The following is a 27,881-nucleotide window of genomic DNA, read 5'->3' as shown; positions in this document are numbered from 1 at the left end:
GTGGGGAGAATGTGGGACTCGCTCCCACGGGGAGCGGGGAGAATGTGGGACTCGCTCCCACGGGGAGTGGGGAGAATGTGGGACTCGCTCCCACGGGGAGCGGGGAGAATGTGGGACTCGCTCCCACGGGGAGTGGGGAGAATGTGGGACTCGCTCCCGCGGGGAGCGGGGAGAATGTGGGACTCGCTCCCACGGGGAGTGGTCGAGGTGAATCGCAGAGATGGATTGAAGGGGGGGGGAAGCTGGATAAACACATGAGGGAGAGAGGAATAGAAGGATATGTTGATGGGCGGAGAGGGAGAGGGGGGTGGGAGGAGAGTCGTGTGGGGCAGGAACACCAGCACGGAACAGAGGGGCCGAATGGCCTGTTTCTGTGCTGTATAGTATGAGATAATAATTAACGTCAATTGTTGAGTCCACACTCGAGAAGCTCAAGCACAATAATCTGAGGGAGCATCGCACTATCAAAGGGTCAGTACTGAGGGAGCGCCGCACTGTCGGAGGGTCAGTACTGAGGGTGTGCCGCACTGTCGGAGGGTCAGTACTGAGGGAGCGCCGCACTGTCGGAGGGTCAGTACTGAGGGAGCGCCGCACTGTCGGAGGGTCAGTACTGAGGGAGCGCCGCACTGTCGGAGGGTCAGTGCTGAGGGAGTGCCGCACTGTCGGAGGGTCAGTACTGAGGGAGCGCCGCACTGTCGGAGGGTCAGTACTGAGGGAGCGCCGCACTGTCGGAGGGTCAGTACTGAGGGAGCGCCGCACTGTCGGAGGGTCAGTACTGAGGGAGTACCCTCCGAACTAAAGTCCCGGCCAGCGGGAAATCTGAACCCTCAGGTTGACGTAGGGGTGGAAGGGATGTGCCCACGGGGGTGGGGGGTGGGGGGTGGATTCACTTCCCCATTGAGCAGGCACTGTGGGCTCCCCAGCTCCGCGGGTACCTGAGCTGAGGGGCACAAGACTGCGCCCTGCCCCAACACTGCCATCACTGCGATCGCTCGCACTCCTGGGGAAGCTGAAACCTCGGAGGAGGAGGAGGTTCCTGGCTGGTGTTGGTATTTGTCCTTGGGGAGATAAGAGCTGCCTTGTTACAGGGGGCGGAGATCCACCCTCCCTGGGCCAGGAGGGCAAAGATCGCCACTCGATATCTGCGAGCACAGCCCAAGGCACCACAGGAACTGCAACGCAAAACGTTCGCTCTTTGCACCCTCATCTCCGCCCCTCCACCACCACCCCCCCAAGACCTTATCGATTCCTCTCCCCGCCTTCGCTGTCACTTTACACCAGGTGCACTTTGCTTCAGACCACCCCACGTTGTGGAGTCCACAATCCACATTGTCGAACCCCTCCCGTGTGCCAAGGCAGCGCGGGTGCCCCGTCACGTAGGGACTCAGTCACGTGACTGAAACTGGCACCCGCACGCCACACGGGGCCCCCTGCAATGGGCCGTTCTGACCTCACCCCGGGGGGCGGGGAGGGGAATGTGAGAGGGACTCACGCTCCCTTTGGCTAATTGTTCAGCCTGATCACCTCCACTCTGGCCTCCCTCCCAACAACAGTTTGCATTTTTATGGCGCCCCCGCTGTCCTCAAGTGGCCCCAGGTTGGACCCCGCAGGAATGTTCTCAAACAGGGTTTGTTCTTGAGCCCTGTGAGGAGATATTACGGACGGGTGACCAACAGCTCGGTCACAGAGGTTTTAAGGAGCCTCTTCAAGAAGGAGAGACAGAGAGAGAGAGAGAGAGAGAGAGACAGAGAGAGAGAGAGAGAGAGAGAGAGACAGTTAATTATTATCACATACTATACAGCACAAACACAGGCCATTCGGCCCCTCTGCTCCGTGCTGGTGTTTCAGCCCCACACGAGCCTCCTCCCACCCCCTTCTCCCTCTCACCCCCATCAACATATCCTTCTATTCCTCTCTCCCTCATGTGTTTATCCAGCTTCCCCCCCCTTCAATCCTTCAGTGCAGCACTCCCTCAGTACTGACCCTCCAACAGTGCGGCGCTCCCTCAGTACTGACCCTCCGACAGTGCGGCGCTCCCTCAGTACTGACCCTCCGACAGTGCGGCGCTCCCTCAGTACTGACCCTCCGACAGTGCGGCGCTCCCTCAGTACTGACCCTCCGACAGTGCGGCGCTCCCTCAGTACTGACCCTCCGACAGTACGGCGCTCCCTCAGTACTGACCCTCCGACAGTGCTGCACTCCCTCAGTACTGACCCTCCGACAGTGCTGCACTCCCTCAGTACTGACCCTCCGACAGTGCGGCGCTCCCTCAGTACCGGCAGTGGGGAACATTGGCCTGAATTTGACGGGGTGGTGGGCGCAGACACTGGAGTTTCAGAGCACAGGCCCTAAAATAGGGCCTCCTGACTCTGTGGCGCTCGGGCCCGGTGTTAAATAGGTTTAATTTAAGACAGTTTCTCCAACAGGGAGTGGAGGGTTCACAAATTCCCACTTCCGCTGGTGGTGGGGGGAAGGGATGAGATGGCGGGTTTCTGGGGGACGAGCGGGTGCAGCGATGTGGGGGGGGAAGGGAGGTTCGGTGGGGGGTAAGAGGCTCCTGACACAAACTAGGCCTCAAAACCTGCAGGCCGGAACCAAGGTGAATGTGCGTCGGAGTCAGGAAGTCTCTACGAGACCACCTCTGTGTACATCGCAGCTAACGCCTCCCACCCGGAAAGACCCCTCCGTGGGGGTTAAATTGCCCCAGTTTCTTAAAGGGGAACTGCCTCCCAGGCGAGGAGATGTTGGGGGGGATGGGCAGGCATATTAGACAGACCATGACCCCCACTCCAGTTTGGTAAATGAATCAACCCCCAGCACCCCCATTCCACACCCCTCCACTTCCCCCCATTCCCCCTCCACTTGCCCCCTACCCCCCCAACTTCCCCTCCCCCAACTCAGCTCTTCCCTCCCTTTCCCCCCCTCTCTTCCCCCTTTGCCCCCTCTCCTCCCCACCACTTACTGCACAGGCTCTCTCCAAGCGCGACCACCGGCGCTGATGGGGAGCAGGCTGTTCGGCACTGGTGGCATCACATTTTGGCTACTCGCTGTGGCCTGGTAGCGAGACGAGGAGTCGGGCGGTGCTGTTCCACATCGTTCCAAACATCCACCTGGGGCTAACCAGCCGAGCTTGCTCATTAGACCTGTTCCCCACCGAGAGGGTAAATCAATACCCCTTCTGGGGCAACAAACACTCGCCTGGCAAAGCCGGGGTCAGCGCCGCGCCCCAATTGTTTCACTCAAAACGCACTTCGGGGAGAATTATTCGAAGACCTGACCCCAGGCCCCATGAGGAGATATTCGGGACAGGCAACTCGGTCAAAGAGGTCGATTTTAAGGAGCATCTTAAAGGAGGAGAGAGAGAGAGAGAGAGAGAGAGGGGTGGAGAGGTTTGGTGAGGGAATTCCAGAGCTCAGGGCGCCAGGCAGCTGAAGGCACGGCCGCCAATGGTGGAGCGATGGGAATCGGGGGATGGTCAAGAGGCCGGAATTGGAGGAGCGCAGAGATCCCGGAGGGTTGTAGGGGCTGGAGGAGGTGACAGTGATAGGGAGGGGTGTAGGGGCTGGAGAAGGTTACAGAGATAGGGAGGGTTGTAGGGGCTGGAGGAGGTTACAGAGATAGGGAAGGGTGTAGGGGCTGGAGGGGGTTACAGAGATAGGGAGGGGGTGTAGGGGCTGGAGGGGGTTACAGAGATAGGGAGGGGTGTAGGGGCTGGAGGAGGTTACAGAGATAGGGAGGGGTGTAGGGGCTGGAGGAGGTTACAGAGATAGGGAGGGGGTGTAGGGGCTGGAGGAGGTTACAGAGATAGGGAGGGGGTGTAGGGGCTGGAGGAGGTTACAGAGATAGGGAGGGGGTGTAGGGGCTGGAGGAGGTTACAGAGATAGGGAGGGGGTGTAGGGGCTGGAGGAGGTTACAGAGATAGGGAGGGGTGTGGGGGTTGGAGGAGGTTACAGAGATAGGGAGGGGGTGAGGAGGGATTTGAAAACGAGGGTGAGAATGTGAAAATGGAGGTGTTGCTGGACCGGGAGCCAGTGTGGGTCAGCGGGCACAGGGGGTGATGGGTGAATGGGGACTGGGTGCAAGTTCGGACACGGGGTGGGGGGCAGGAGGGTTTGGGATGAGCTGAGGTTTGCGGCGGGTGGGAGACAGGGGGGCCGGACAGTTGTGCTTTGGAGTGGCTGGAGTCGGGAGGTGAGAGTGGAGTGATTGAGATCTACAGCTGAAAGAGGCAGAGAGAGATTAATGTGAAAAGTGGTTTTGCTTATCTCACTCTATTGAAGACTATCAGTGAATTGGAGCCAAGGATAAGCAGAGAGGGAGTGAGAGGCCAGCGTCTGCTGCTGGTCGATGCTGTCCGAGCAGAGATTTTAAAACAGCGAGAGAGGGGACTGTCTCTCTGTCCAGCGCTGTGCCCTGGTCCTTTCTCAGGACCGTTATTGTATATCGCGACTCCTCGCTTAGGGGCACCCACTCTCGCTGGGTCATTGATCCCCACGATCTCTGGGTAGCCACTCGGCCCACCTTGTGCTCAGCAGCACCTCCTACCGGCGGGGCTATTCGACTGTGCAGTGCATCGCCCCACACCGCTTTTCAAGTGGAGTGGGGCGGGGCCAAGGGGTACTCGCCGGACCCGGGTGTCGCGGTGGCCGTACCGAGTTCTGCCAGGGCTGTGCCGGGGCCTGCAACTGCCCGCTCTTAATCCACGACAACAAGCTGCATTTATGTAGCACCTTTTAACGGGCCGAAGCATCCCAGGGTGCTCCAGGGGAGCGAGAATCGGACAGAATTTGACCCCGAGCCACTTGAGGAGATGTTAGGGACAGGTGACCGAAAGCTCGGTCAAAGAGGACAGATTTAAGGAGAGATAGAGCGTGGGAAAGAGACAGAGAGAGAGAGACAGAGAGAGGGAGGAAGGGAGAGACAGAAAGAGGGAGAGAGAGGGAGGGAGAGAGAGAGAGACAGAGAGAGAGAGACAGAGAGAGGGAGAGAGAGAGAGGGAGGGAGAGAGACAGAGAGAGAGACAGAGAGAGGGAGAGAGAGGGAGGGAGAGAGAGAGGGAGAGAGAGAGGGAGGGAGAGAGAGGGAGGGAGAGAGAGGGAGGGAGAGAGAGAGAGAGAGAGAGACAAAGAGACAGAGAGAGGGAGAGAGACAAATAGAGAGTCAGAGGGAGAGAGAGACAGAGAGAGAGAGGCAGAGAGAGAGAGAGAGAGACGGAGAGAGAGAGGAGATGTGGAGAGGTTTAGGGAGGGAATTCCAGAGCTCAGGGCCCCTGGCAGCTGAAGGCACGGCCGCCAATGGTGGAGCGATGGGAATCAGTGGGGTGGATGGGGGGGGGGTGGGGGGGATGGGCAAGCGTTAAAGGCGCTAGACGAAGGCAGATTGCTGTTGTTGGCGACCGTCCCCCGCCTCCGGCGGCGAGAAGCCTTCGCGAGGAGCGCTTTTATTGGCGCCGCTCGGACGCCGCGGCCCGGGTCGCCGTGCGCAGAGCAAGATCCCACACGGGCTGGCGGCGGACGGGAGGGAGGGAGCGAGGGAGGAGCGGGTGGCGGGGGCCCTGAGGGGTCAGGAGTGAGAGGATGGTGGTGGGGGTGGTGGAGAGGGTGGTGAGGTGGGGTGGGGGGTGCGGTGAGAATCGACCACCTCCCCCAGTCACACTCCACACACACACAGGAGCGGGTATGGACCCCCCTCAAGTGGGCACGTGCCAACCTCGTTACTTGTTAGTGCCAGCGTATTTTGGCACCCCCCCACCCCCAACCACACTCCACACTCCCCTCCCACCCCCTCACCCCCTCACCCATCAACACACAGAGCAAAAGCGCTCTGCTCAACAGTTAATCCCTTTCAGGCTGATGTGTATTCCACCCAGGGATGGTTTTTCTGTTGTGGTTTCACATTCAATGGGAGGAGGGTTTGGCCTGAAACAAACATACTGAGTCAGCTCAGAGCCCTTCCCCCTGGAGTAGGAGGGGCTGGTTTTGCTAAAACACCTTCTGGACAACACAAAAAAAAATACAGACAGCCCAGAGCTGCTGTAGTCATCAGAATTGGATCGTCCCTGTGTCTGTCTGGTTGTGCGTGTGTGTGTGTGCGTGTGTGTTGGTGCTGCTGCTGCCCATTGAGTGACCGACCAACATGCCTTGGAAAGCGATCTGCGTTGCCCTGTACTGGACTTTCCTGGGACATATCTCAGCAGAGAGGTACACCCTTTACTGGAACAGCTCAAACACCAAGTGAGTAGACAAGACAGGGGTCGTATCTCGCACGTACAGCCTCTACAAAGCTCATGGTGTGGGAGCAGCTCAGATTCAGGGCACTGACTGCCAAGTGTTTTTTTTTTTGTCGCAGCCACCCCAAAGCTTTGTTTGTTTGTTTGTTTGGAAAGTCGTGAGAAGTTTTGGAAACTACCAAAAGTTATGAGTCCCAGCGTTGTGGTATTTGTAAACTCTTGGGTCCCCCCGCCACAGTGCCCATGTCGAGCGGCGGGTTTCAGGTTTCTGGGGTTGTTTGATGGGGTGTCTTTGTTTCTCAGGCGCGTTTTTTTTTATATATATAACAAATAGTTTCTGAGAGTCGTGTGGACTGATCAAAGTGGCCCTTTGAGCCGGTTCTGTTTTTAATCTCTAAAAACTGGGTGCATTGCAAAACAAATCATGGGGTTTGGTTTTGAGGGCTGTAAGGGATTTTGATTCCCCGCAGTTTGGGAATAATGAAGAAAGGTGGGTTAATGTAAAGAAACTGGGATTGAGGTTTAATTTAAACATTGGGATTGAGTTTAAAGTAAAACCCGGGATTGAGTTTAATTTAAAAAGTGAGATTGAGTTTAGTTTAAAAACTGGGGATTGAGTTTAGTTTAAAAACTGAGATTGAGTTAGTTTAAAAACTGGGATTGAGTTTAGTTTAAAAACTGGGATTGAGTTTAATTTAAAAACTGGGATTGAGTTTAATTTAAAAACTGGGATTGAGTTTAATTTAAAAACTGAGATTGAGTTAGTTTAAAAACTGGGATTGAGTTTAGTTTAAAAACTGGGATTGAGTTTAATTTAAAAACTGAGATTGAGTTAGTTTAAAAACTGGGACTGAGTTTAATTTAAAAACTGGGATTGAGTTTAATTTAAAAACTGAGATTGAGTTAGTTTAAAAACTGAGATTGAGTTTAGTTTAAAAACTGAGATTGAGTTAGTTTAAAAACTGGGATTGAGTTAGTTTAAAAACTGGGATTGAGTTTAATTTAAAAACTGGGACTGAGTTTAATTTAAAAACTGGAACTGAGTTTAATTTAAAAACTGGGACTGAGTTTAATTTAAAAACTGGGACTGAGTTTAATTTAAAAACTGGGACTGAGTTTAATTTAAAAACTGGGGTTGCGTGTAATGTAAAAGTTCGACTGCGTGTGATGTTAAAAAGTAGCTTTGGGTTTAATGTGAAACCTGGAATGGAGCTCACCACAGCCAAAGCATCTGGCAGAAAAAAAGTCAAAAGTTTAAAAAACATTGTTATTTATTGAAAACAATTGCCTGCTTTGTTCCTACTGCCTGGATTCCTGTGGATGAAGTGCTGCTATTGAGTAAAAACATCATTGTTCCTTCCTGCTTTGTTTACCAGACACTCAGTGTTAACCCTCAAAGAATCACTGAAGGCTAGACCCACAGAGCAGAGGGAGCAAAGTACGATCATATCATACAGTTAATGTTACCTCCCTGTACACACAAATATATATTATGATGGATAAGAAAAGGCTGATAATTCAGTCACGTACTTTTCAGGTCAATCTTAAGGAAGCCCTTTATTTACTCGATTTGAAATCATTGGTATGAGGCCGACCACTATTTTCATACAGTGTTTCCCTTTTAATTAGATTGTTGGTGGGACCCACCACTAATTCAATACTGTATTTCTCTTTCCATTGGATGAAAACACACCACACCACCACCCGAACTGACTAAGCGCCCCTGACAATCGACCTGAAGCCAATTAATAATTTTAAGATTTACCAATTTAATTTTTTTTTAAATTGGGGGGGTGCTCCTGTCAGGGTCACGCACTGCACTCCGACATCGCCGCTGGGAGGAGGTTGACACCTCTCCTCAAACGTTTCAGCCCGAGTCTGTTATAAGACCCACGCTTTCGCGCGCGAGGCCATTCGGCCCATCGAGCCCGTTCTGGCGCCCGGCCAGCATCCTCACTTTCCGCACGCCTGCCCAACAAAATAGTGTCTCGGGACCAATCACAGCCCGAGCGTGGGGGGGGAGGGAGGCCATTCAGCCCGTCGTCCCTATGCTAGCTCTTTTAAAGATCTAACCGATTAGTCCCTGTCCCCTGCTCTTCCCCCCTATATCCCTGCAATTGTTTCCCCTTCCAGTATTTATCCGATTCCCCCCCCTTTTGAAAGTTCCTATTGAATCTGCTTCCGCCGCCCTTTCAGATCACAACAACTCGCTGTGTAAAACAACAAATTCTCCTCCTCTCCCCCCCCCTTTGCCAGTTAGTCCGATTGATATATTCCAATGGAGATTTAATCATCATTGTAAAAGCGGGAACTGTAGTCACCCCCTGATCCCAGAGTCCGAACTATACCAGGGTCAGGCATCAGCCTGGGGGTTTCTCTGTGTGTGTCGGTCGAGGTATGATTTCTTCCTGGAGTATTACCCATGTTTTTTAAGAAAGATCTGTGGCCAGTCCTCCGTCCCCCTTGAGGTAGTAGACCTCGATCACTCAAGAGGCTTGTGTGGAGCTCAAGCGCCAGCATCAATCCGATGGGCCGATTGGCCTGCCAACTATGTGGGTGTCCTTCTTATTTCAGGGCTGCTAGTCACTGTACATGTGTCAGTATTTACAGGGGGGTCCCCGGGGAGTGTGTCAGTATTTGCAGGGGGGTCCCCGGGGAGTGTGTCAGTATTTACAGGGGGGTTCCCGGGGAGTGTGTCAGTATTTACAGGAAGTGTCCGGGGAGTGTGTCAGTATTTACAGGAAGTGTCCGGGGAGTGTGTCAGTATTTACAGGGGGGTCCCCGGGGAGTGTGTCAGTATTTACAGGGGGGGTCCCGGGGAGTGTGTCAGTATTTACAGGGGGGTCCCCGGGGATTGTGTCAGTATTTACAGGGGGGTCCCCGGGGAGTGTGTCAGTATTTACAGGAAGTGTCCGGGGAGTGTGTCAGTATTTACAGGGGGTCCCCGTGGAGTGTGTCAGTATTTACAGGGGGTCCCCGGGGAGTGTGTCAGTATTTACAGGTGGGTCCCCGGGGAGTGTGTCATTATTTACAGGGAGTCCCCGGGGAGTCTGTCAGTATTTACAGGGGGTGTCCGGGGAGTGTGTCAGTATTTACAGGGAGTCCCCGGGGAGTCTGTCAGTATTTACAGGGGGTCCCCGGGGAGTGTGTCAGTATTTACAGGGAGTCCCCGGGGAGTCTGTCAGTATTTACAGGGGGTGTCCGGGGAGTGTGTCAGTATTTACAGGGAGTCCCCGGGGAGTCTGTCAGTATTTACAGGGGGTCCCCGGGGAGTGTGTCAGTATTTACAGGGGGCCCCCAGGGAGTGCGTCAGTATTTACAGGGGGGGTTCCCGGGGAGTGTGTCAGTATTTACAGGGGGGGTCCCGGGGAGTGTGTCTGTATTTACAGGAAGTGTCCGGGGAGTGTGTCAGTATTTACAGGGGGGGTCCCGGGGAGTGTGTCAGTATTTACAGGGGGTCCCCGGGGAGTGTGTCAGTATTTACAGGGGGTGTCCCGGGGAGTGTGTCAGTATTTACAGGGGGGGTCCCGGGGAGTGTGTCTCTGTGGACGAGGTTCCAAGGGAAAGTGAGAAAATTAGTCACAGGTGAATTTGTTTTTCCCCAGAATTGCCATGAACTGATTGAAAACACGGCGCAGTTAGGGGATCGGGTACTGTGCGATTTTGCAAGAGCCACTTTTGCACACTTAGTCCAAAATTAAGCATTGCCCCTTTAAAGCCTTAAAACCAAAGCCTCATCGGGAGCACCGCCCTGTCAATCTTTGGACTGAAATTGAAACGCTGCGAGAATGGATTCCTGTTGGGACTCGCTGCCTGTGAAGATCGCTCGGTGTTGACAGCGAGACTGTGTCTCCTTGTCTCGGAGCCTCGCACCCGACTCTAAACCTGCAGGAGCCTAGACGGGTCCCACAAGAGGGTCTCTAGCTCCTTCAGGCCGTGTGAAATCGAGACGCTTGCATTGCTGCCGCGCCTATCATTAGCTCCCGGACACCCCAGAGCAATCTCACCACCAGTGAACACCTTCTGGAGTTGCGTTCACCTGTTTGTAACATTTGGGGATGTGGCAGCCAATCAGCGCACAGTAAGATCCCACTGGCGGCAGTGTGGTCATGGCCCCCCATCGTCTGTCTGTTTTTTTCACTGATGTTGGTTGAGGGATAGATATTGGGACCCAGGACACTGGGGAGAACTCACCCCCACCCCCTCCAATCGCTTCTTCTTCCAGTAGCGGCCGCGGGATCTTATGCAGCCGCCCGAGAGGGGCTAGACGTAACATTTAAGACGTGGGCCCCACCAGCTGGGCTGACATTCATCGCCCGTCCCCGACCGCCCCTTGAGAAGCCCCCCAGCCCCCGTGTTGGGGCTACACCCCACCCAGGCCCTCTCCCAGAGGAGGGGGTGCGGGAGTGGGGAGGGGGTGAAGGGTCGGCGAGGTCGGTGTGGGCCTGGAGTCACGTGTAGGCCCGGAGCGGGTCAGGGTGGCAGAGCCCCATCCCCGCCAAGGGGCAGGCGTGGACCAGCGTTCACCGTTGGAAATCCTTCATCGTCTCCGCTTTTGCAGCCCACCCCATCTTCTCCAAACCTGTCACCATCTTGTGCACCTCCCATCAAATCTTGCTGTGGGATCATGCTGTGCGCCCATGGGTTGCGCACCTGGCAACGGCTCCCGCGCCCCAGTAGCAGCTGAGCGCGTGGTACACGGGGGGGGGGAGGTGCGGCTGTGGGGCCCACGACGGCGGGGCGCTGGGTTCAGACCAGCGTTGCCCTTTTAAGAGGTCCCGGCAGAAAGACATGGATATAATTGTCGGAAATGCCGTCCGGCAGGAGGAGGTGACCAGGAATTGTTTTTCTTTACTGGGCAGTTCTGAGGATGTGTTTTCAGGAAACGCGTTTCCCCTCCGTGTTGTTTCCCTCGTTTCCCGGACTCAAGGAAGTTTTTCCCAAATTTCCTCTCGGTCCCAAGGTTCCCCCGAGTGTGAATCAGCATCTGGAGAGCGGCAGGAACTGAGGGGGGGGGGTGACCGACGGAGGGGGAGGAGAGGGAGGATAACGGGGAGAGGAGAAGTGATGGAGAGAGAGAGAGAGAGAGGATAACAGAGAGAGGAGAAGTGATGGAGAGAGAGAGAGAGGGAGGATAACAGAGAGAGGAGAAGTGATGGAGAGAGAGAGAGAGGGAGGAGAAGTGATGGAGAGAGAGAGAGAGAGAGGATAACAGAGAGAGGAGAAGTGATGGAGAGAGAGAGAGAGGGAGGAGAAGTGATGGAGAGAGAGAGAGAGGGAGGATAACAGAGAGAGGAGAAGTGATGGAGAGAGAGAGAGAGGGAGGATAACAGAGAGAGGAGAAGTGATGGAGAGAGAGAGAGAGGGAGGAGAAGTGATGGAGAGAGAGAGAGAGAGGATAACAGAGAGAGGAGAAGTGATGGAGAGAGAGAGAGAGGGAGGAGAAGTGATGGAGAGAGAGAGAGAGAGGATAACAGAGAGAGGAGAAGTGATGGAGAGAGAGAGAGAGGGAGGATAACGAGGAGAGGAGAAGTGATGGAGAGAGAGAGGGAGGGAGGATAACAGAGAGAGGAGAAGTGATGGAGAGAGGGAGGGAGGATAACAGAGAGAGGAGAAGTGATGGAGAGAGGGAGGGAGGATAACAGAGAGAGGAGAAGTGATGGAGAGAGAGGGAGAGGGAGGATAACAGAGAGAGGAGAAGTGATGGAGAGAGAGAGGGAGGGAGGATAACAGAGAGAGGAGAAGTGATGGAGAGAGAGAGAGAGGGAGGATAACAGAGAGAGGAGAAGTGATGGAGAGAGAGAGGGAGGATAACGGAGAGAGGAGAAGTGATGGAGAGAGAGAGGGAGGATAACGAGGAGAGGAGAAGTGATGGAGAGAGAGAGAGGGGGAGGATAACAGAGAGAGGAGAAGTGATGGAGAGAGAGAGAGGGGGAGGATAACAGAGAGAGGAGAAGTGATGGAGAGAGAGAGAGAGGGAGGGAGGATAACAGAGAGAGGAGAAGTGATGGAGAGAGAGAGGGAGGATAATGGAGAGAGAGAGAAGGAGAGAGGGAGAGAGAGAGGGAGGATAACAGAGGAGGAGGGATGGAGAGGGTGGATAACAGAGAGAAGAGCAGTGATGGAGAGAGAGAGAGGGAGAGAAAGGAGGTAAATGTAGAGAGGAAGAGTGATGGGGGAGAGTGACAGAGGGAGGGGTAGTGACTGGGACAGGGAGAGTGATGGACGGGGAGAAAGAGGGTAACAGAGAGAGGGAGTGTGAAAGGGGCAGGAGGACAGGGAGAGAGTGACAGCGAGAGGAGAGGGAGAATGTGACTGATGTGGAGCGCGTGAGGGGGAGAGTAACGGAGGGAGTGGGGCTGAGGGGGGAGTAACAGAGGGAGGGGGAGGCGAGAGTGACAGTAAGGACGATGGAGAGAGAGAGAGGAGGGAGTGGGGGAGTGATGGAGATAGGTAGACAGGGAGGGTGAGAGAGGGAGATGGGGAGAAGTAGAGAGTGGCTGCTCACAGACATCATGGCTATTCGCCTGCAGCGTCCCTCGCTGGCCCTGACCACGACACATGTCGCTGCTTTTACAGATCGGAGAGTGGCGGGAGTTGTGTGGGTTGGGGGAGAGGGGATAGGGAGCCAGACCATAAACACCCCCAACCAAGCCCAGGGGCACTGAAACATGTAACCCCGGGCTCCAGGGAACAGCCTCTCCTGTGCGAGTTTGAAAGTCAGGTGCTCCCTTACAAAGTCACAGCTTTAAGAGGACAGGGTGTTAGTTTGCTGCTGTCCCAGTGACCAAGACCCAGTGAAAATACTTCAACCCTCGTCACCCGGGGTCAGAGAAAACTATTTACCATTGAACAGATCTCCATTAACAAGAGCATCTCGAACGTTAGCTAATCATCTGCTACTCCCTGTCCCTCTCTGTCTGTCTCCCTCTCTCTGTCCCCCTCTCTCTCTCTGTCCCTCTCTGTCTGTCTCTCTCCCTCTGTCCCTCCCACCTTCTCTCTCTCTCTGTCTCCCTCTCTGTCTCTGTCTGTCTCTCTCCCTCTATCTCTCCCACCTTCTCTCTCTCTCTCTATCCCCCTCTCTCTCCCTCTGTCCCTCCCACCTTCTCTCTCTCTCTGTCTCCCTCTCTGTCTCTGTCTGTCTCTCTCCCTCTATCTCTCCCACCTTCTCTCTCTCTCTCTATCCCCCTCTCTCTCCCTCTGTCCCTCCCACCTTCTCTCTCTCTCTGTCTCCCTCTCTGTCTCTGTCTGTCTCTCTCCCTCTATCTCTCCCACCTTCTCTCTCTCTCTCTATCCCCCTCTCTCTCCCTCTGTCCCTCCCACCTTCTCTCTCTCTCTCTCTGTCTCTCTCTATCCCCCTCGCTCTCTCTCTGTCTGTCTGTCTCTCTCCCTCTGTCCATCCCACCTTCTCTCTGTCTCTGTCTCCCTCTCTCTCTCTGTCCCTCTGTCTGTCTCTCTCCCTCTATCTCTCCCACCTTCTCTCTCTCTCTGTCTCTCTCTATCCCCTTCTCTCTCTCTCTCCCTCTGTCCCTCCCACCTTCTCTCTCTCTCTCTCTCTGTCTGCCTGTCTCTCTCTCTCTGTCCATCCCACCTTCTCTTTGTCTCTCTCCGTCTCTCTCTCCCTCTCTCTATCTCCCTCTCTCTGTCTCCCCACCTCTGTCTCTCTCCCTCTTTCTGCCCTTCTGACCTTCTCTCTCTCTCTCTCCCCCTCCCCCCTCTCTGCCTCTCTCTCTGTCCCTCACCCCCAACCCTCTTTCCCTCCTCTCCCCTCCCCTCTCTCCCTCGCAGTGGTAGTGCGATGGGTGTGCCTCCTATCCCCAGGGCTTGACAGGCCTATTTAAGGAGAAGTGATGGAGGGCCAGCTGTAGAATGGGTTTTTAATTGTTAGTTTCTGGCCTGTCCAGCTGTTTGGCTTCACACAGGAGCGGAGACTATAAACTCTCTTTTCCCCCCATTGTCCGTGTCCAGCTGAGCAGTGATCCATCAAGAGAAATAGAAGGAGGCAACTGAATAGTACTCAACACCCATTCATCTGACAAAGATTGGGAGAGAGAGGGGCCCCGGGCCTCAGGAAGGATATACTGGCCCTCGGAGGGGGAGGGGGGTCAGTGCAGAGTCACCAGGACAACCCCGGGGATGAAGGGGTTAAACTCCGAGGACAGGTCACACAGACTCGGCCTGCATTCCCTCGAGTGTGGAAGACAGTGCGGCGCTCCCTCAGCACTGACCCTCCGACAGTGCGGCTCTCCCTCAGTACTGACCCTCCGACAGTGTGGCTCTCCCTCAGTACTGACCCTCCGACAGTGCGGCACTCCCTCAGCACTGACCCTCCGACAGTGCAGCACTCCCTCAGTACTGACCCTCCGACAGTGCGGCACTCCCTCAGCACTGACCCTCCGACAGTGCGGCGCTCCCTCAGTACTGACCCTCCGACAGTGTGGCTCTCCCTCAGTACTGACCCTCCGACAGTGCGGCACTCCCTCAGCACTGACCCTCCGACAGTGCGGCTCTCCCTCAGCACTGACCCTCCGACAGTGCGGCTCTCCCTCAGCACTGACCCTCCGACAGTGCGGCGCTCCCTCAGCACTGACCCTCCGACAGTGCGGCGCTCCCTCAGTACTGACCCTCCGACAGTGTGGCTCTCCCTCAGTACTGACCCTCCGACAGTGCGGCACTCCCTCAGCACTGACCCTCCGACAGTGCAGCACTCCCTCAGTACTGACCCTCCGACAGTGCGGCACTCCCTCAGCACTGACCCTCCGACAGTGCGGCGCTCCCTCAGTACTGACCCTCCGACAGTGTGGCTCTCCCTCAGTACTGACCCTCCGACAGTGCGGCACTCCCTCAGCACTGACCCTCCGACAGTGCAGCACTCCCTCAATACTGACCCTCCGACAGTGCGGCGCTCCCTCAGTACTGACCCTCCGACAGTGCGGCGCTCCCTCAGCACTGACCCTCCGACAGTGCGGCACCCCCTCAGTACTGACCCTCCGACAGTGCAGCACTCCCTCAGTACTGACCCTCCGACAGTGCGGCACTCCCTCAGTACTGACCCTCCGACAGTGCGGCGCTTCCTCAGTACTGACCCTCCGACAGTGCGGCGCTCCCTCAGTACTGACCCTCCGACAGTGCGGCGCTCCCTCAGTACTGACCCTAGATGTACATAATGTTTTGAGCCTCTGAAGCCAATATCTTATCATTGAGTAAGGTTTGATTGTTAAGGTGAAAAAGGTTGGGAAAACATCCTGTAAAATGATGCAAGAGTTGCTTTCCACATGCGGTGAACATGTGAATCATCCGTGTGAGGTACATGCTTCATCCCTTGTCTGCGCCTTGGCACAGTGAATATCATCTCATATCTCCAGAAAAATAGGTTGTGAAACACTTGGAGTATCTTGAGTAGGTGAAAGTGGACATGGATAGACAGAGCGAGAGAGAGAGGGAGAGAGAGAGAGGAAGAGAGAGACAGAGAGAGAGAGAGAGAGGGAGAAAGAGAGCGAGAGAGAGAGAAAGAGGGAGAAAGAGAGAGAGAGACAGAGGGAGAGAGAGAGAGAGGGAGAAAAAGAGAGAGAGGAAGAGAGAGACAGAGGGAGAAAGAGAGAGAGAGACAGAGGGAGAGAGAGAGGGAGAAAAAGAGAGAGAGGGTGGGAAAAAGAGAGAGAGAGGGAGAAAGAGAGACAGAGGGAGAGAGAGAGAGGGAGAAAAAGAGAGAGAGGGAGAAAAAGAGAGAGAGGGAGGGAAAAAGAGAGAGAGGGAGAGAGAGAGAGGGAGAAAATGAGAGGGAGGGAGAAAGAGAGAGAGAGACAGATGGAGAGAGGGAGGGAGGGAGAAAGAGAGAGAGGGAGGGAGAAAAAGAGAGTGATAGAGGGGGAGAGAGGGACAGAGAGAGAGAGACAGGCAGAGAGAGAGAATGAGTGAGAGACAGAGAGAGGGAGAGTGACACAGACAGAGAGAGACAGAGGGAGAGAGAGACACACAGATAGACAGAGAGAGAGAGAGACAGAGAGAGAGAGAGTGACACAGACAGAGAGAGAGAGAGAATGAGTGAGAGAGAGAGACAGAGGGAGAGGGATTTCATACAGGAGATTGACCCCGAATGGGACCCGGGATGAGGGACTTCAGTTCGTGTGGAGAAGCTGGGATTGTTCTCCTTAGAGCGGAGAAGGTTAAGGGGGAGATTGAATCGAGGCGTTCGGAATCGGGAAGGGGGGTTTGGACAGAGTAAATAAGGAGAAACTGTTTCCACTGGGCAGGAGGGTCGGTAACCAGAGGGGGACACAGATTGAAGAGAATCGGGGAAAGAACCAGAGGGGGAGATGAGGAGAATTTGTCTTTTATTTACACAGCGAGTTGTTGTGATCTGGAAGGCGCTGCCTGAAAGGGCGGTGGAAGCAGATTCAATAGGAACTTTCAAAAGGGGGGGAATCGGATAAATACTGGAAGGGGAAACATTTGCAGCACAAGAGCAGGAGGAGGCCATTCGGCCCTTCTAGTCTGCTCCGCCATTCAGTGAGATCATGGCTGATCACCTACCTCAACACCACTTTCCCTCACTATCCCCGTATCCCTCGATGTTTTTAACATGTAGAAATCTCTCGATCTCCGTCTTGAACACACTCACTGACTGAGCCTCCAACGCCCTCTGGGGTAGAGAATTCCAAAGATTCACCACCCTCTGAGTGAAGAAATTCCTCCTCATCTCAGTCCCAAATGGATGACCCCTTATCCTGAGACTGTGTCCCCTGGTTCTAGACTGACCAGCCAGAGGGAAACATCCTTCCTGCATCTCCCCTGTCGAGCCCTGTTAGAATTCTGTAAGTTTCAATGAGAAACTTCTTCTAAACCCTAGAGAATAGAGGCCCAGTCTCCTCACTCTCTCCTCAGAAGACAATCCCGCCATCCTGGGGATTAATCTGGTGAAGATGGAGGTGTTGCCGGACCGGGGGCCAGTGTGGGTCAGCGAGCACAGGAGAGGGGTGATGGGTGAACGGGGACTGGGTGCGAGTTCGGACACGGGGAGGGGGAGGGGGCAGCGGAGTTCTGGGTGAGCTGAAGGCCCCCGGGACGGGTCAGTGAGGAAGCTGGAGGGCGTCAGGAGCTGTGACGAGGACTGAAAACGTTAGGGGGGGAGGTGGTCAGCGGATCGATCTGAACGGTGACCCCCTTTTAACTGTGACTGGAAACCAGCGACACTGGCGTCAGGACACACTGAGCGGCCTGTGCCTTTAAGAAGGAGCGGGGGCTGTGGGACTTGCAGGTGGTGGGAGGTGGGGGTGATTTTCACAGGAGAGCCCAGGGGACGAAGAGCCTCGGGACGTGTGGAAGATGAAATTAAAGCCGGTCACAGCTTTGCAGCCTCTCCCTGTCTCCGGGACGCAGACTGATGTCTGCAGGTCCATCAGGAACCTGGTAATTGGAGAACCCCCCCCAAAGAATGTTCACATCAAAGGTGCCGGGGCCTCTACCCCCCACCCCCAACCTCCCCAACCCCCCACCCCGCCCGTGAGCTGTGTCTGATCCTATTACAGTGCGAGGGAGGCCACTCAGCCCCTTCAGACTGAGCCTAGCCCCTCCTCCCATTCTCCTCCTATCCAGCTATCCTGCACCTTGATCACTCTCCCCCCCACCGTGTGTCTGTGTGTGAGGGGCCTCTCCCGATCAGCCTTCCCCCCACCCCCCCCCACCCCGCCCCACAGCCACACCACCACCACCCACCCCCTCCCCACTCCCCCCAACACCCCCCCCGCCATCTTTCACACCACATTCACCACTCCCTTTCATTCGTAAGCAGGGTCGACCTGCATTTCTCTAGCGCCTCTCAGGACATCCCAAAGCGCCTCGCGGACAAACGAGGGGGCCTATCGGGAATGTGGTCCCTGCTGTCATTTTGGGAAGGTGGGGGGGGGGGGCAAGTCAGGCGGCGCACAGCAAGATCCCACAAGCAGCAATGTGACCACGGCCCGGACTGTTTTTTCTTTTCGTCATGTTGGTTGAGGGATAAATATTAGGCCCCAGGGCACCAGGGAGAGCTCCCCTCTCCCCCCACCGCACCCCTTCCCCATGCTCTTCCCCCAATAGCACCCATGGGATCTTTTACATCCACTCGAGGGACAGACGAGGGCCTCAGTTTAACATCTCATCCTGAAAGACGGCACCTCCGACAGTGCGGCACTCCCTCAGTACTGACCCTCCGACAGTGCGGCACTCCCTCAGTACTGACGCTCCGACAGTGCGGCGCTCCCTCAGTACTGACCCTCCGACAGTGCGGCGCTCCCTCAGTACTGACCCTCCGACAGTGCGGCGCTCCCTCAGTACTGACCCTCTGACAGTGCGGCACTCCCTCAGTACTGACCCTCCGACAGTGCGGCGCTCCCTCAGTACTGACCCTCCGACAGTGCGGCTCTCCCTCAGTACTGACTCTCCAACAGTGCGGCACTCCCTCAGTACTGACCCTCCGAGAGTGCGGCACTCCCTCAGTACTGACCCTCCGACAGTGCGGCTCTCCCTCAGTACTGACCCTCCGACAGTGCGGCACTCCCTCAGTACTGACCCTCCGACAGTGCGGCGCTCCCTCAGTACTGACCCTCCGACAGTGCGGCTCTCCCTCAGTACTGACCCTCCGACAGTGCGGCACTCCCTCAGTACTGACCCTCCGACAGTGTGGCGCTCCCTCAGTACTGACCCTCCGACAGTGCGGCGCTCCCTCAGTACTGACCCTCCGACAGTGCGGCGCTCCCTCAGTACTGACCCTCCGACAGTGCAACGCTCCCTCAGTACTGACCCTCCGACAGTGCGGCGCTCCCTCAGTACTGACCCTCCGACAGTGCGGCGCTCCCTCAGTACTGACCCTCCTACAGTGCGGCGCTCCCTCAGTACTGACCCTCCGACAGTGCGGCGCTCCCTCAGCACTGACCCTCCGACAGTGCGGCACTCCCTCAGTACTGACCCTCCGACAGTGCGGCACTCCCTCAGTACTGACCCTCCGACAGTGCGGCACTCCCTCAGTACTGACCCTCCGACAGTGCGGCTCTCCCTCAGTACTGACCCTCCGACAGTGCGGCGCTCCCTCAGTACCGACCCTCCGACAGTGCGGCACTCCCTCAGTACTGACCCTCCGACAGTGCGGCGCTCCCTCAGTACGGACCCTCCGACAGTGCGGCGCTCCCTCAGTACCGACCCTCCGACAGTGCGGCGCACCCTCAGTACCGACCCTCCGACAGTGCGGCACTCCCTCAGTACTGACCCTCCGACAGTGCGGCGCTCCCTCAGTACTGACCCTCCGACAGTGCGGCGCTCCCTCAGCACTGACACTGGGAGTGTCGGCCTGGGTTATGTGGTTGGGACTCTGGAGGGGGGGGATCTCAAACCCTCGATCTTTTGACCCCGCGCCAGATTGAGGGGCTTGGCACTGCGCACGGTTGAAATTCTGAGTCACAGATCAGAGAGATCCAGGTAACAGATTCACAAGTGACTGAAAGTGTTGTTATCCCTTCACACCATCAAAAGAAACATGAACCAAACACTAGGAATCCCTTCATCCAGACAGATAGCCTTGAAAAGCAAAGATGTTCTGTTAAATCTGTGTCAAACCTGTTTCACCACTCGCCCAGCAGCTGTGGTCTCTCTGTTGTAAATTGGATAGTGAGGCACCGGAGAGGGTGTGAATAAAGACTCTCAGGGACGATCCCAGAACCGAGAGGGTTTATAATCGAACAGGCCAGGGCGCTTTTCTCTGGGAAAGAGGAGGCTGAGGGGTGACCTGATCGAGGTCTTTAAAATCCTGAAAGGGGTTCGATAGGGTCGACGTAGAGAAGATGTTTCCACTTGTCGGGGGGAGGGAGAGACCAGAACCAGGGGGACCATCGATATCGGACAGTCCCTGATAAATCCGATGGGGAATTCAGGAGAAACGTCTTTACCCAGAGAGCAGGGAGAATGTGGGACTCGCTCCCACGGGGAGCGGGGAGAATGTGGGACTCGCTCCCACGGGGAGCGGGGAGAATGTGGGACTCGCTCCCACGGGGAGCGGGGAGAATGTGGGACTCGCTCCCGCGGGGAGCGGGGAGAATGTGGGACTCACTCCCACGGGGAGCGGGGAGAATGTGGGACTCGCTCCCACGGGGAGTGGTCGAGGTGAATTTCAGAGATGGATTGAAGGGGGGGGGAAGCTGGATAAACACATGAGGGAGAGAGGAATAGAAGGATATGTTGATGGGGGGAGAGGGAGAGGGGGGTGGGAGGAGGCTCATGTGGGGTAGAATCACCAGCACGGGGCAGAGGGGCCAAATGGCCTGTTTCTGTGCTGGAAATACAATGATGGGCAACAGTCAAGAGTGAATCACTGGGGTTTTACAATCGCCAATATCTTCTTGGCTCAACATTGTCTCTTGACGAGAGAAGGCTGTTGTTAACTTGTATTCCCATCGGGAACAGGGGGTGGGGTCCTTGGTGCCTGTGGAGTTAATCAGCATTAACGGTGCTGCGGAGACTCAGAGTCTGGTCTCAAGTGGGTTAATGACATGGAGGAGGCCTGAGAGAGAGACAGAGAGAGAGAGAAATAAACAGAGAGAGAGAAATAAACAGAGAGAGAGAAATAAACAGAGAGAGAGAGAGAGAGAGAGACAGACAGTGTGAGAGAGACAAAGTGAGAGAGACAGAGAGAAATAAACAGAGAGAAATAAACACAGAGAGAGAGAGACAGAGAGAGAGAGAGACAGCGAGACAATCCCAAAGACCCCCCCTAAAATATTGGCCCAAACCCAGAGACCCCCCCCCTCCATTTCCCCTCCCCACCCTGGCAAGTAATGGCACATCCCAAATCCCCCCCACCACCCCCCCAACAACTCACACAAATATTGGGGTATTCCTGGGACCTTCCCCCTCCCCCCGCCATGGTTATTGCCCCCTCTCCCCTCCCCGCTCAGTTGCACTTCCATAGAACGTTGGTGCCAGTGGGTGGCCAGACCCTATCGGAGCCCCCGCCGGGGTGGGTGGGGGTAGAGGGGGGGGAGGGGGAATTGGGACCCCAGGAGATTCAACCGGGGTTGAGGGGGGGTGGGGGGGAGAACTTGGGGGCCAGGGCGGAGAAGGTAACGTTTCAACTCAGCGGCCGACGGGGTGGGTGGGAGCAGATGCGATAGGAACTTTCAAAAGGGGGGGGAATCGGATAAATACTCGGAAGGGGGAAACATTTACAGGGAAATGGGGTGGGGGGGGGGAAGAGTCGGGGGTGGGAATTGGGGACGAATCGGACAAATCTACAGATCTTTCAAAGGGTTAGCACGGCCGCGATGGGCCGAATGGCCTCGCCCTGGGCTGTTTCGATCTAAAGTAGATCAGAATCACCTGGAAAACTAAGTTGTTGGGGCCCTCGGTCGGTCTCGTTCGGTACTTCAGTCGTTTTAATTTACAGTCAATGTCTTTTCATCTTTTCTCTCCCGCCTGAGATTCACTGGGCAGACACCAGGAGGCACTCACAGGCCTTTGCTGGACAGGGCAGCTGCTTAACCTGGGACACACCAACGGGGAAATTAGGACCCCCCCAAGCCCCTCGAGGCTGCTCCGACATTCACTGAGGTCATGGCTGATACGCTTATCAGCTCAAATCCAGGTTCCGCTGCCCCCCTCCACCTTCCCCGAAAACCTTTCACTCCCTTGGCGGGTGGGAGAAGGTCCAGCTCCTTACAGCTGCCCCGCTCCCGAGACGTGAGCCCCTAAAATCCCGGCCGACACTCCCCAGCACCGGCGCTGAGGGAGCGCCGCACTGTCGGAGGGTCAGTACTGAGGGAGCGCCGCACTGAGGGAGGGTCAGTACTGAGGGAGCGCCGCACTGTCGGAGGGTCAGTACTGAGGGAGCGCCGCACTGAGGGAGGGTCAGTACTGAGGGAGCGCCGCACTGTCGGAGGGTCAGTACTGAGGGAGCGCCGCACTGTCGGAGGGTCAGTACTGAGGGAGCGCCGCACTGTCGGAGGGTCAGTACTGAGGGAGTGCCGCACTGTCAGAGGGTCAGTACTGAGGGAGCGCCGCACTGTCGGAGGGTCAGTGCTGAGGGAGCGCCGCACTGTCGGAGGGTCAGTGCTGAGGGAGTGCCGCACTGTCGGAGGGTCAGTACTGAGGGAGCGCTGCACTGTCGGAGGGTCAGTACTGAGGGAGCGCCGCACTGTCGGAGGGTCAGTACTGAGGGAGCGCCGCACTGTCGGAGGGTCAGTACTGAGGGAGCGCCGCACTGTCGGAGGGTCAGTACTGAGGGAGCGCCGCACTGTCGGAGGGTCAGTACTGAGGGAGCGCCGCACTGTCCGAGGGTCAGTACTGAGGGAGCGCCGCACTGTCGGAGGGTCAGTACTGAGGGAGTGCCGCACTGTCAGAGGGTCAGTACTGAGGGAGTGCCGCACTGTCGGAGGGTCAGTACTGAGGGAGCGCCGCACTGTCGGAGGGTCAGTACTGAGGGAGTGCCGCACTGTCGGAGGGTCAGTACCGAGGGAGTGCCGCACTGTCGGAGGGTCAGTACTGAGGGAGTGCCGCACTGTCGGAGGGCCACACAAAGGGTGGGAGAAGCTTGGAACTCTCTTCCCGATGCTTGGTCGATAACCTTTGGGTCTGAGATCCTCCTGCGTCGACGTTCCTATCTGACCCACGAGGCACAGGACCGAGGGGCTCCGATGTTCACATTTGACGCCCAAGGTGGGGAATGGGGACACAGAGCCACCTGGTGGCCAGGTGCCTGCAACTGCAGCGTGACGGTTGACATAGGGAAAATGAATGGGGCAGAAAAGGTGGCGGGCAGGTTTTGTGTGGGGAGTGGGAGGGGGGGCAGCACAGGAGGGGTGAGATCTGGGCAAGACGTTGTATCAGAGGTTTGACGGTTGGTGGGGATGTAACGTAGCTCGGCAAGTATGGTAGCGAGACTCTAACCCTCCCTCCCTCTCTTAGACTCCTGCAGGAGGATTACACCATTGAGGTGAAACTCAACGACTACCTGGACATCAACTGCCCTCACTACCAGGAGCCCAGTCCCTCTCGCTCTGCAGAACGGTATATCCTGTATCTCGTGGACCAGGAGGATTATCAGTCTTGCAAGCCCAAATCCAAGGATCAGGTCCGATGGGAATGCAGGAAGCCACACGCCATTCACGGCCCTGAAAGATTTTCCGAGAAATTCCAGCGCTTTACCCCTTTCAGCCTCGGCAAGGAATTCAAAGAGGGTCACTATTACTACTATCTCTGTGAGTATTACACAAAGGGAAATGGTAATATTGCTGCAGTGCTCGTCGTGGGTTAATAACCCCCCCCATCGGCCTGGCTCCAAATGGGGAGAATTTGAATCCGATTCACTAAATTCCACTTCCAATAAAAATGCTCCTCGTTAACGAACGAACCAGTTGTTGCTTAAAAACCCACCCACCCGGTTCACCAGTTGCCCCCTTTGGGGGAGGGAGGGAGGGAGGGAGTCTGCCGGCCTTACCCGGTCTGGCCTACTCCAGGCCCGTGTCCAGCCATGTGGCCTAGCTCAGCCCTCAGAGTCGGGCCTAGTCGGCCGCTTCGGTTGGACCAAACCAGCCACGGGGGGTTGGAGGTAAAAGGTCCCCCCCTTTCTCAAGAGGGAGGCGAGGTGGGATGATAACGCAGGCCTCCCCCCGCCCCCACCGCGGCCTAGTGAATAAGCGTCAAGCTGCGCCGAGGTGGGGGCCAGAGGAGGTTTGCGGGATTGGTTCCCCTTTGAGGGGGCCCGAGCCGAGGGAAGGCTGTGAATTAGAGGGAGCCTCCCTGAGGAAGCAGCACCTTCCCTCCCCCCTCCTCCTCCCCCACACACCCACCCACCATTCCAGCCACTTCTTCCGACAACCTCCGACCCTGTTCCCCTCTATCGCCCTCGCCCGGTCACCGGCCCTTTTGGTGGCTCGAGCGGGGACGATCCCGATCGTTGTCCGCGGTGGGCGTGGTGGTAGGTGGGTGGGTGGGAATGAAGAGGGTCCCAGCCAGCTTGGCCCCCCGCTGCTGTGACCACCGTTAGCCAACAAGGCCTCAGGATGGAGCCTGAGGCCTCCCTGCAGGCTAGGCCTCGGTGCCGGGGTGATGGTGGGGGGGTGGCTGGTGAGCCAAACAACGGTGCCCATCCCTGACGGAGTGGGGGTGGAGGTCATAGGGCTGAGCGGGAATCCTATTCCGCCTCTTAATCTTTCTCCCTCTCCTTTTCCAGCCAAGCCAATTCATAATCACGGAGACGAGTGCCTCAAACTCAGGATACATGTCTGCTGCAAAAAGAGTGAGTATCCTCAATCTTCCCAGCTTTTTATCCGGTCACCGACTGACGCCTAGAGGGATATCAGGAAGAATGTGCAGGTCAACAGCATCTCAGCCTTAGTATTAAGTCCAAAAACGCTTCAAGTGAGAGTTATCAGTCAGAACCCAACCCCGAGCCACATCAGCAGATATCAGTAACAGGCGTCCATAAAGCTCGGTCACAGGGGTCGGTTTGAAGGAGAGTCTTAAAGGAGGAGAGAGAGGGAGGTGGAGAGGTTTAGGGAGGGAATTCCAGAGCTCAGGGCCCCCCAGGCAGCTGAAGGCACGGCCGCCAATGGTGGAGCGATGGGAATCGGGGGATGGTCAAGATTTGGAGGAGAGCAGAGATCTCGGAGGGTTGTAGGGGGCTGGAGGAGGTTACAGAGATAGGGAGGGGTGTAGGGGCTGGAGGAGGTTACAGAGATAGGGAAGGGGTGTAGGGGCTGGAGGAGGTTACAGAGATAGGGAGGGGGTGTCGGGGCTGGAGGCGGTTACAGAGATAGGGAGGGGGTGTAGAGAGGGGTCGAGGACCATAGAGGGTTTCGCAAATGAGGGAAATGAGCAGAAAATGCTGGAATTACTCAGCCGGTTTGGCAATGCCTGTGGAGAGAGAGAGAGAAACATTCACTTATTGACCTAACCGAGGTCTTTATAATAAAGGGGTCTTTACAGAGAGGCTATGGAGAGACCATTTTCACTTGTAGTCGGGGGGCAAGGTTGGGGTAGGGGGGGCGGGTCCATCAGTCTCAGATAGAAATGTGAGTCTCTATTTGTTGAATATTCCGATAATTTATTAAAACAATTTTCTGCATCTTTCATTTTTTGAAACAGATCATAACCCAAGATACCGCACAACGCGCCCCAGTCTACCAGCAGGTGAGCAGGACAGGGTATTTGTGTGAAAAGACCACCATAAGAGCAGGGGCTGGGTTTTAAGTGGCGCCTGGCGACCTTTGACCTCACGTCGGCCATCGCAAGACCGGCCAGCGACGCTCCAGCCAATCGCGGCCGGTCCGTTCTGAGCCAACTGACCCGGCCAGCGCGGAGTTTTGTTTTATCCCCCGCCCCACGGGGAGGTGGGCGTCTCCGGCGAGACCGGCATTCGTTGCCCCGTCCCTAACTGCCCCCTGGAACTGAGGGTCTCACTCGGCCATTTCAGGGGGGGCAGTTTAAGAGTCGACCACGGGGCTGTTGGGGTCTGGAGTCACATGTAGGCCAGACCGGGTAAGGAGGGCAGATTTCCCTCCCTTAAAGGGGGCATGAGTGACCCAGATGGGGGTTTTTATGACAATCGATGATGGTCGTCATGGTCACCGTCACTGAGACTCGCTTTATATTCCCAGATTTATTAATCGGATTTAAATCCCACCAGCCGCCCGGGGGGTGGGGGTGGGGGGGTGTGGGATTTGAACCTGTTTCACCCCCCGAGAGCATCAGCCTGGGCCTCAGGATGACTCATCCAGAGACATTACCACCACCTCGCTATCTCCTTCATAATGTAGGAAACGTGGCAGTCAATTTGTGCATGGCAAGATCCCAGACCTTTTTTGGTGATGTTGGTTGAAGGATAAATATTGGCTGTAGGACAGTGGGGAGATCTCCCCCCTCCACTCTACCCTGCCCAACCCCAACGCCCGCTCCTCTTCCAATAGCGGCCGTGGGATCATTTACAGCCGCCCGCGTGGGCAGGCGGAGAAAAGGGCCAGCGCAGAGATTCTCTCGGTTTTGAGCACCAACGTCAACTTCAGTTTTTTTTTCTCATCTCTCTCTCTCTCTCTCTCTCCACAACAGATCAGCCAGAGGCAAATCTTCCAGACACCCAGAGAAGTACGGGCAGTTCGACTGCCCTGGTCGCCTCTCGAGGCCTTGCTCTTCTGACGTTGCTGAGCCTGGTGGTAGTCTAGGACCTCATGGCGCAAGACGTCATAATGGTCACCAACTATTGCCTCAAGTGCGTTAGGCTTGGCGGCCTACAGCTGCTCACGGTCATCAAAATGGCCACCCACCATTGCTCAAGTTTGTCAAAACGGCCACCAACTGCTGACTCAAGATGGCCACCAACAATTGTCTCAAAATGGCCACCGACTGCTGACTCGAGGTCATCAAGATGGCCGCCAACCATCGCCTCAAGATGGCCACCAACCGCTGACTCGAGGTCATCAAGATGGCCGCCAACCATCGCCTCAAGATGGCCACCAACTGCTGACTCAAGATCATCAAGATGGCCGCCAACCATCGCCTCAAGATGGCCGCCAACTGCTGACTCAAGCGACAAACCAAAGATTACTCTCCTCGGGCCAAAGGTGAAAATGGAAAGCTGGGCTTGAATCAGGCCGGAGATGAAAACCCTCGAATCGATTGGCGGTTGTGGGGGGGGTGAGGTGGCTTAAATCGAGGCTCCAAATTCTGTCCTTCCTTTAAAGAGTATTGCGCTGGGCAGACATGGCAACTCAAGGTTTGTGACAAAGGGATGGACTATCAAGATGTCGGCAAACTTGTTTTGAAGGGGGGTGGGTGGGGTGGGGTGGGTGGGGGGGGATGAAGAAATGTTCTTGTATCTTGGTTCTCATTAAGGAGACGGATTAGCTTCTCCGGGTGCCGAGTCGCTGGCGACGACAGGGCTCAGGACGAGCTATTCTCCCTAGGCCCTTATTCCACTGTGATACAGGAAATCCAGGGGAAGAGATGGAAAATGTACATTTAAGAAGAAAGAGTTTATTTGTTATTTAAGGAGAGACTTAGCATCTGTAGCACGCACGCTGGTGTCGAAGGTCGCGAGGGGGGACTTTTTTTTCCCCTCAAACAGAGTTTCGAGCGGGGGGATCTGAGGCTTTGCCGGCCTGTAGCCTTGGTTAAAGGGAGCTCCTGCCTCCTTATTCCCACTCCACCTCCCTGGTCCCAGACTGATTCCCACAATGCTTTGTGATGCCAAACAGGGGGCCCCAGCGAAATCAAGACGTTCCCTTTCTTCTGACCGCGCCCCCCCCAACCACCACCACACCACCCCCAACGATGCCAACCAGATGAGGATTTGAGCCAGCGTGACGATTAACGGAGTGCCCCCTGTGGCCAACTGAGCGTCATCGGGCACTTGTTTGCTCACTCACCCTGCGCGGCTTACAATCCCAAGTTCTGACTGGGCCCCCCTCTCAGCTCTGTGCCAGTCCATGCCTGACCATGCCAGACCATGCCTGACCATGCCAGACCATGCCTGACCATGCCAGACCATGCCTGACCATGCCTGACCATGCCAGACCATGCCTGACCATGCCAGTCCATGACTGACCATGCCTGACCATGCCAGACCATGCCTGACCATGCCAGTCCATGCCTGACAATGGCTGACTATGCCAGACCATGCCAGACCATGCCT

At 56.0% G+C, this 27,881-nt stretch overlaps 1 protein-coding gene across 5 annotated transcripts; it reads left to right on the top strand.

Moving 5' to 3' along the window:
* Positions 1 to 6,135: 6,135 nt before the first annotated feature.
* On the top strand, positions 6,136 to 26,878 carry LOC144675658 (ephrin-A1-like). 5 transcript variants are annotated; one of them, XM_078536302.1, is made up of 6 exons: positions 6,136 to 6,233; positions 23,159 to 23,451; positions 24,426 to 24,491; positions 25,340 to 25,384; positions 26,300 to 26,606; positions 26,697 to 26,878. In XM_078536302.1, the coding sequence occupies exons 1-5, from the start codon at positions 6,136 to 6,138 to the stop codon at positions 26,410 to 26,412; spliced, it is 615 nt and encodes a 204-aa protein (XP_078392428.1). In that variant the 3' UTR covers positions 26,413 to 26,606; positions 26,697 to 26,878. The 5 variants fall into 5 exon arrangements, with proteins under 5 accessions (XP_078392428.1, XP_078392431.1, XP_078392430.1 ...); XM_078536305.1 differs by having other exon boundaries at positions 26,673 to 26,878; XM_078536304.1 differs by having other exon boundaries at positions 26,664 to 26,878.
* Positions 26,879 to 27,881: the final 1,003 nt, after the last annotated feature.

Source organism: Cetorhinus maximus, unplaced genomic scaffold (assembly GCF_964194155.1).
Source record: "Cetorhinus maximus unplaced genomic scaffold, sCetMax3.hap1.1 HAP1_SCAFFOLD_1080, whole genome shotgun sequence".
Classification (NCBI taxonomy): Eukaryota; Metazoa; Chordata; class Chondrichthyes; order Lamniformes; family Cetorhinidae; genus Cetorhinus; species Cetorhinus maximus.
The sequence above is the reverse complement of the archived record's forward strand: the minus strand, read 5'-3'. Positions and strand labels throughout refer to the sequence as shown.